We start from the raw sequence: 9,278 nt of genomic DNA on the forward strand, positions 1-9,278 counted from the left end.
TTGCATTGTCAATGTTAATTAAGATGGCCCTTGACGAATTTCCAGAATCTCTAGTGTTGTTAACGCATCCACAAATTTATGCTGGCGCCGGACAACAAATTTCCCATCATTTTCACATGCATGCGTTCAAACTCCGAGCACCAAGAAACCAGTTCCTAGCAACTGTTCTGGAGAGCATTCTGATGCCTATAACTGCTTGTGATGTTTTCCTTCACCCCGAGCACAACAGACAACCAAACCAGACTCCAATAAAAGTTCGAACTTGCAAGCAAAAAATAATTTGCAGAAGTTACCAATTTGAAACTACAGTACCTCCAGAAAAATGGGGCGCCTCCCTACATTCAAATTTACTACCGACAAAAAAAACACGATAACCTAAACAGATTTTACTTCCTGCTAAATGTTTAGGATCCCTGGACGTATGGGCACTGCTGTTGTGGTAAAAGCTGGATAATTATGTATTCATGTGGACACCTATTGTTCCGTCCACTTCTGCTGAAAACGGAGGGGGGTGGGGGGGCAGTGTGTACAGATGACGAGCACATGAACCTTTTCCAGCTTCAAAATTCAGATCAACACATCAACATATGAGAGCAGATCCATCTTTCATCAGGGAAATTTAAACCGTTCGCCCAATAAATTTTCATTAGAAAACCTCCTAACATCCAACTGCAATAGATAAAAATATTGCAATAGTTAAGATCTAATAATTTGTTATTGGCCTTCTCCACAAGAAAAGACCATGGGCTGTGATTGACAAAACTAGGGGTACTCACCATGATACTTGTATAAGTTTGGACCCCCTAAATAAAATCCTATAATAAACTAAAATTACTTCTTCCTTTTTCCCTGCAAAACAAAATCAGGTACAATTTAACAATTTTATCCGCACTGCACCTCAAAAGAAAAAAAAAATTAAAAAAAAAATTGATGGCGAATTGAAACTTGCCATGTTTGGGTAATCATCCATTGATAACTGTTTCCGCTTCTTTAGGGAAGGAGGGCTGTCGGTCTGTCTTCCCATGGAACGCTTGGACGGGGTCATGCTCTGCTGTATATGATAATCATAAAGAGTTTTTGCATGAATGATTAAAGATGACCCAACCACATAAATCATGCAAACCCAACAGGAAGTGTAAGAAAAAGGACAATAAATGATAACCCGGGCATGCAAATGCATGTGATTTTGGTGAGTAAGGTTGGATAGTGAGGATCATAAATAGAACCTTGGCAAGCTTCTTTTCTTTACGCGCCTGTCTCTCCCTCTCATCATATTCTTGGTTTTCCTTCTCCACCAACCGGATTAAGGTATCACATCTCCTTGCAAGTTCTTGAGTAGTACGCGACTTTACAAACCAATCAAAACGAAACAAAGGCGATGTACGGAATGCCGCTTTCAGCTCATCCCAATTCCCATATCCAAGCTTGTGAACCATGCATATCTATGTGTTGCAAAAAGGTCATTTAACATCACTAGATGTTTAAAATTCAAGGAAATAAACAAGCAGTTTGTATGACATTATTACAAATAAAGAAAAGAGAATACCGCACCATGAAACGATCGCATTCTTCATTGTACAACTTCCCTTTGTTCTGACCATACTGGATCTTCAATTCAAGCCAAGGATTCTTGTAACGATCCAATTTCTTCCCAATTGCTTTCATGATCTCATCTTTACGAGAAATTCTGGCCTCCCCTCTTTCAATGTTCTTAATGATCCTATCATAATCTATACATTTGCCACAATAAAAAAGAAATGAAAGATAGTTTAATCCTTTTCAAGGTCTAATAAACTAACAAAATTCAAGTTACCCAACAAAAGAAACCCCAAAACCAGACCCATCTACAACCAGTAACAATCAAACATAGTTTTAACAGCTCTTTCACGTACATGCGACCAGGATAAAACAACCAGTACATGCAGAAAAAAAAATGTGAAACGTCCAAATAATAGGTTATTGCAACCAAATGAGCAATTTCCAGGTGTTTTGTTTTGCATACATAGCATGCTGGTGCCAGTTCTGTTACCAGAGGACCCTTGCACCTAATAATGCCATATGAACCCACTTTAACAAGCATGAAGTTCAATCCAGGAGAACTTTATCAACAGCCACTAATAAACATCTGAGGAAAAACAAGAACAGCAAACAATCTGGCATCACTTACCATTTAACTCTTTGTATCGCTCTTTGAAAACTTTAGCATATCTTTCAACTTCCTCCTCTGTTTTCCCTTCCATTTCAGTAGCAATACTTCTTATGTCATTCCGACCATATTTCTCGCAAGCCCTAATAAAGGTATTGAAGTCTCTTCTACTCCACGAGGAAAATCCCTGAAATTATACAATGAATTATAAGTAAAGAGACCCATAATTATTTGATCAACACTTGAAATTGCATTCACCTCTTCCAAAAGTCGCTCTTTTTCTTCCAGTTCCTCAGCAGTCAATGGATCTCCAGTCTCTATATTATCCAATAATCAGTCAATGACTAGTAAAATGATATAAAAAACAAAAAAAGGACAAAACTGGAAGCAACTGAGATAAAGTACCTTCAGGTTCATCCACCTCAATTGCATCTTTCAGTTGATTCTTTTGATGTGCTTGCTGAAATTGTGATAAGCAACCCAATAAGTAAGATGAACAATTACCTCTGAAAGCACAGCTAGATTAGGCAGAATTAAAACTTGTGAGATCAATGGCATCACCCACCATGAGGTAGCGTACTTCTTTTTCATACAGCTCGCTAAGCCTTTGTGTGTTGAAAAACTGGAAATCATGCCTGAAAACAGCAGACAAGAACATTCAAACACAGGATCTCAAAATTTATATCCATTCCGAAGTGAAAGCAGCAAATTTGAGAAGCACTTACAATTGAGGCATGCGAGGAATTCGAGGTTCTTTTGGTTTTGCTGGACCACCCTGGCGCATTGTTTGCTTGAAGTAATCAGATTCTGAGTAACTGATCAAAGAAAAGATTGCAAAGAAGAAAAATGTGTCATGTAATGTTGAACCAATATGCTTAAATCTCGAAAAATGAAGGAAGAAAGTATAGGGGAGCATTACTTGCGCTTCCGCTCCCTCTTTGGAGGTTCAATCCAATTCTCGCTGACAATTTTCTTGAAGTCAAACTTGTTCTCATCCTTCATCAATAAGAATCAAAATAGAGGCACTGAGAACATAAGGTAATGATAGCAAGCCTCAAAGTAATACTAAAAAAACAGAGATCAAACAGAATATCCTCTATTGCCTAAGAAGAATGGAAGGATTGCACCTACCTTATCGTCATCAAAATCATATAATTCAGCAGCTGCCAGAAATCAGAAAAAATACCAGCACTATTACATGTAAACTAGCATTCAAATCACCAAGCAAATAAATACACAAACAGTCAAAATCTCAATCTGTGGATTCACATACTGTCATCCATTTTAAACTTGATTGCATCTTCTGTAAACTTCTTCATCTTGGCATCAAGCTCAGCTGTTGCCTCTTCTCCCTTGGCAATGATTCTGTCAATGTCCTCATCTGTAATGGTACTATCCTTAGAGCTGAAAACCATTTCAGCCCCAAACCTCACCATTTGAAGCAGCTCATCTTTATTTACAGCTGTATGAAAGAAAAGGGCATAAAAATGTCATGCATGCAAAAATTTAGCCACCAATACTGTTAAGTGCTCAAAATGAAAATGCAACCTACTTTTCTGCTCCGCCAATCTTCCTTGTTGGATAACCAACGCATCAAGTGCAAGCTTCTTATAAGCCCTCTCAATCACTTTTTCCTCAATTGTATACTGTTTCACAATCAACCATAATGAGAATTAAAATTAGCATAGTTTGGCTTATACCAGAGCACATCAAAGATCAAATGCAAACCTCTGTGCAAAAACGGAACACTTGGACTTCTTTCTTTTGACCAATCCTATGAGCACGGTCCTGAGCTTGTAAATCAACTTGCGGGTTCCTACAATAAGAGCCACATCAACAACCTTAACAAGAAACAAAAAAAAAGGCAACAGCAGCAATGAGAAAGATTGAAAAAGGGCCTCACCAATCACTGTCATAAAGAATGACAACATCTGCAGTGGCAAGATTAATACCCAGTCCCCCAGCTCTTGTTGACAACAAGAAGCAAAATTTCTCACTTCCTGGCTTGTTAAAGGCATCGATGGACGCATCACGATCTTCTCCACCAGTATTTCCATCAATTCGACAATACAGATACCCACGAAACATCAAATAGTCTTCAAGAATGTCAAGCAACCTTGTCATCTGCATTAAAGGCAGAACCAAACACGAGATCAGTAATAAGGTAATTGAACTATAACATAAAAGCCTAAAGACTGCAGAGGGGCATTTCAAATGTTAGTGTACACAGATTAATAATCTTAGCTATCCAGCCACCAGTAGCTATGAACAACTTACCTGGGAAAAAATTAAGACCCTGGAATCCCTCTCTTTGAGCTTAGGAAGCAACTTATCCAACAAAACCATCTTACCTGGAAAAGGAAGAAAACATAAAGACCAATTTCTGCTGCAAACTTATGAGCACAAAAACATCAATAAACTTCATATCTGCCAGAAGGTGAAGCTTACCAGCATTGGTAACAAGATGATCTCCTGTAGAGTATGGTGGACCAGGTTCAGCACCCTGGAAAAGATATGGATGGTTGCAGCATTTTCGGAGCTGCATTGCTATGTTCAAAAGACGCTTACGCTCTCCACCAGCATTTACAACTTCAAGATCTTTCTGCAACAAAGCCCTGTAGTACTGTTTCTGCATCTGGGACATGCCAACCTTCAGTATGGTTTCCTTTTTGGGAGGCAAACCTTTCTAAACATCTGATTTCAATCTTCGGAGAAGAAACGGCCGAAGGACCTTGGAAATGCAAAATCCATGGAGATAACATATAAGATGGCTGCTAATTGTGGCAAAATAAATAGAATCCAAATATTTTACCAAGACATTTGATTTCCTTCAAGGCTCAGCATAAGAAGGTAATTCATTACCTTGTGCAGTTGTTGAACAACTTCCTGCTGGTCATTTTCACCAGAAATTTGAAACCATTCATCAAAAGTTTCAGCTGAGCTAAAAATTTCTGGCAGAAGAAAGTTGAGAAGAGCCCAGAGTTCATGAAGATTGTTCTGCACATAAAAAATATAAGAAAACATTATATTTATATAAGAGAAACTATACAGAATGTTGTAATCAGAAGATAGCACAAAAAACAGTAAATTTCCGTGCAGCCTCATGACCACTCAACATTTTGTCAACCTCAATGAAGTAAAACAAATCTACAGTAAGATCCAACTTGGCAACTTTCAATGTCCTTACAGATCCAAACAAATACCTGAAGTGGAGTTCCAGTAATGAGGAGGCGGTAATTAGTGTTATAAAGCCTCATTGTTTTTGAAAGGAGAGAATTTTCATTCTTAATCCTATGAGCTTCATCAATGATAATATACCGCCAACTGAAGCGACGCAATGCGGACTTCTCTTTGATGGCCATTTCAAAGCTTGTAACACAAACATCAAATTTCCCAGCAGCCAGTAACTCTTCACGTATATGTTTCTGGCAAAAACAAAAAAAGAGACCATATACAGTAAAGAATTATCCACTAATGCATGCATAGAAATTAAAATATATATATATATACAAATGCAGCAAAAAACTATCACTAAACTATAATTAAAGCTAAAGCAACTTACTCTTTCATCAGGATTGCCAAGAAACTTGATAGCACGTAAAACTGGACAAAAACGACGAATTTCATTCATCCAGTTACCAAGTGTAGATTTTGGAGCAACCACCATATGAGGACCAGTGATTCCTCTAAATTCATGCAGGTAGCCCAATAAAGAGATTGTTTGTAAGGTTTTGCCAAGACCCTGGATTGAAAAATGAAGATGATATTAATAGCACAAAAAACCACAATACAGAATTACTTGAGACTCGAGGTGCCTGTTTGGAGCATAGTTGTGGTTGTGGTTGCTTTTTAAAATGCAATTCATGCCAAAATGCATCAGAATTATATTTTTTATTTTTAAAAAAATTATTTTTGAGATCAGCGCATCAAAACAATCCAAAATATACAAAAAAAATTCATTTTTAGCCAAAAAAAATTGAATTTTTTGGAACCAAACAGCTTCTAGAAAACAAAACCAAAAGCACTTTTAAATTAGGATAACGCCAAGACCATGTCTTATTTAGTGCATACCATTTCATCTGCAAGAATTCCGTTTATACCATTCTCATACAGTCTTATAAGCCAGTTCAATCCAGCAAGTTGGTAATCCCTCATCTTTCCTTGAATACCTGCAGAAAAGAATAAAAATAAATCTTAAGCAACCAAGATCAAGCTACCCCAAAACAATCACATCAAAGAAAATACTTTGGTGTTATGAGAATATGTAATTAGCCAGACACACATCAACAATGATGCATGCTATTCTACAGCTAACATTAATTTTGTTACATATAAGTTAAGGATGGACAGTCACGTTAAAAATCTATTCACCATTAACGTGGATCATCTCATTTGCTTAGCAAATGATGGAACAAGAAAGAAATAGCAATGAGCCAGCTAACAAAAGATGGAATATTAGTGAATCCATAACTCAAATGCAGTGATACATAATATAACAAAAGTGTATGAATGCAAAAAGCCTGGGGAATGTATTTGGACCCAAATCAATAGCGTACAAAATTACAATACACTTAATCTAATAGTCAATCAGAGAGATGCATGTCTGTGTATGCATGCATGCTTGCATCAAAAAAAATACATGTATAAGGTCCCTTACATGATGGCTGTGTCACCAGCCGTGTGTTTCCTGATATACCATCTTCTTCCTCCTTCAAGCATTCTTCATCTTCCTCTTCCTCGGTTACTTTTGAGGCATGCCGACCCCTAGATTAAATTATGAAAGCAAAGTATATTGCAGTTAGAAGGATTGAGGTGTGACCAGTATTCATAACCTTGCCAACAAGCATGCATGGTGAATTCAGAGCATAAAAGTGGTTCAGTCCACTCTAAGCAAATCAAGGTTCCTGCAAGAGTTGCATGAAAAAGTAGAGTAGGCTTGAAATGCACGTCTAACCAGTCTTTGCCCAGCTGGATAAGTCCAATTATTAAACTCATGATCTCAGTAAACTATCAAGATAAATTAATGTAAAGCACGGTCTGCTACATATCGATGCATGCCCTTCTCCCCACATACCAGCTTTTTATTTGCTAATGAAGGCAAGAATATGTGCATCGGCCCATCAACACCATTCCATTACTACTTGGACTGATATCCAAAACCTAGCTTTCTATGATTTTCACAAAGTCCTTTTTGCAATAAAATCTCTGAAATAAATCATGAATCTTATTAAAACACAGTTAAATGACTAATTCATAGTCAATACTTGTACTCAAATAGGGAAAGTTTCCAGCAAGATATTAACAACATACACTAGTTTGTTAGGTGAATTTCCAACAAGTATTACATCAAAAAAAGACGTGAATCAAGCAACTACAGTATACAAGTTTCACAAAGTATGTGTTCAGATAGCCCAAAATCTCAATGATTAGCTCATGCTCTTCCTGTCAAAAAACAAAATGAATTCTTTTGAGAAGGGATCTTCTACAAACAACAGTTGTACCTTCCCTTAGCCTTCTTCTGGGATGATGATTGATCATGTTTAGCAAAATGAGCAAACAACTCAGTTTGCTGCAGCAAATACTTCAAGCGCCCCTTCCCCTTGTTATTCTGCAATTAAACTAACTTATGTAAACTTATCCAACATTTTTTCAATACACTACATGCAATAGACATACATTGAGTAGTCTTATAAAACAAACATACCATATCAGCATCTATAGCAGCATTTTGTTGATCCAGTATCTCCTGAATCTTTTGTTTCTTCAATTTCTGCATTTCTTTGAGTCTCTCCCTTTCACGCTTGCTAATTTCATTGTTGGTTACTTCCTGCTGTTCAAAAAAATCCAAAAATAAACCATCATCAAACCCATTTCAAAAGTACAAGCCATTATATAATATATACCCGAACACCCCAAGATGAATTGCAAAAGCAAACCAGTGCAGTTAACAACAACTTCAGAATAATCAATAACCAAAGAGCCATCATTGAATCTAGGAATCTCTCCCAAAAAAGACCTGGGCAAAACAATGCATGTGAATCTAAGTAATCTAATTAACAAATACCACCTCCCCTAATTCACTTTATTTCCTTCAGCTTTTCCCGCAAGCCATTAACACAGTGTCATCACAGCATAAAACACAAAATCACCTATTCGCATCATCGTATTATATGACTAATTTCTCAGCACCTCCACCTTTTCGAGCCTAATTTAACTAATTTTGCAAGTCTCATTCGCTATAAAAAAACATCAAAACACCAAACCGAAAAACAAGCCATTTATATGTGCTCCACAAGATTCTCAGTACCAAATAAATGTTAAACCTAACCCTGCCCCATAAAATCCTTGAAACACCAAAACCCTAACTAGATCCAAAAATATAACAAACTTTCAACCATTTCCAGTGGCAAGACCGTAAAACAACCTCGTCATCCTCGTCGCCTTCGCCGTCGTCTCCTTCAGCATCTCCAGCGGCCTCATCTTCATCGGAATCAGCTGAGCGAGCCACCGCTTCGATCTCCTCATCATCTTCCTCTTCGCTGATCTGCTCGTTAATTGGCTCTTCCTCCGAAGACATCGCCTCATCAGATGATGTTTGCTGCTTCGAGGGTTTCGCCATGAGAAATTTGCTCTTCTCTTTCTCTCAGATCGAGGGTTACCAACTTTTTTCTTTTTTTTTCTACAGAGCGTGTTTGGATTTTTGGAAGCGACTTGCAAAGGCAGTCGAATGAGGAGGTTAAGGGCACGTTTGGAAGTTTGACTTGCAAAGGCAGTCGAATGAGGAGGTCAAGGGCAGGTTTGGAAGTTTAGGTGTATATATATATATATGGACACGCACGCATGCTAATTTATTGAGGTTTTTTCATTATTTTATTTATTTGCGCTTTTGAGGTTCGTGTTTTGGGGTGATGTGGAATTTCCCGCCTTTTATTCCCGCCCCATGTGGAAGCTGGTTAGCCCTGGGTCAATGGTTAGGTTTGTCGGTTCGAACCTTTGGGTAAAGATTTTGTGTGGCAGCAGCTGGTTCACCTGCAGGGAAACTTGGGGTAAGGGTACGTTCACGGATGGCCCGTGCACGATAAATGTGATATTTAAACTCTCTAATTTTTTAAATTGATTTAGGTGATATTTA

General features: G+C 37.7%; 1 protein-coding gene across 1 annotated transcript; it reads right to left on the reverse strand.

The window, feature by feature from the left end:
- Positions 1–246: 246 nt before the first annotated feature.
- LOC105116758 (putative chromatin-remodeling complex ATPase chain) lies at positions 247–8,885 on the reverse strand. Its single transcript, XM_011014219.1, is given in 26 exon segments — positions 247–669; positions 777–849; positions 950–1,048; positions 1,227–1,442; positions 1,552–1,730; positions 2,168–2,333; positions 2,405–2,463; positions 2,552–2,606; positions 2,712–2,781; positions 2,872–2,961; positions 3,066–3,142; positions 3,278–3,309; positions 3,420–3,608; positions 3,699–3,792; positions 3,875–3,962; positions 4,050–4,270; positions 4,424–4,497; positions 4,595–4,877; positions 5,009–5,143; positions 5,350–5,571; positions 5,709–5,888; positions 6,218–6,315; positions 6,804–6,910; positions 7,648–7,754; positions 7,851–7,973; positions 8,571–8,885. Coding segments are annotated over 25 exon segments (3,177 nt in total). The 5' UTR covers positions 8,766–8,885; the 3' UTR covers positions 247–669; positions 777–831.
- Positions 8,886–9,278: the final 393 nt, after the last annotated feature.

This window comes from Populus euphratica, unplaced genomic scaffold (genome assembly GCF_000495115.2).
Source record: "Populus euphratica unplaced genomic scaffold, PopEup_1.0 scaffold1029.1, whole genome shotgun sequence".
Taxonomy (NCBI): domain Eukaryota; kingdom Viridiplantae; phylum Streptophyta; class Magnoliopsida; order Malpighiales; family Salicaceae; genus Populus; species Populus euphratica.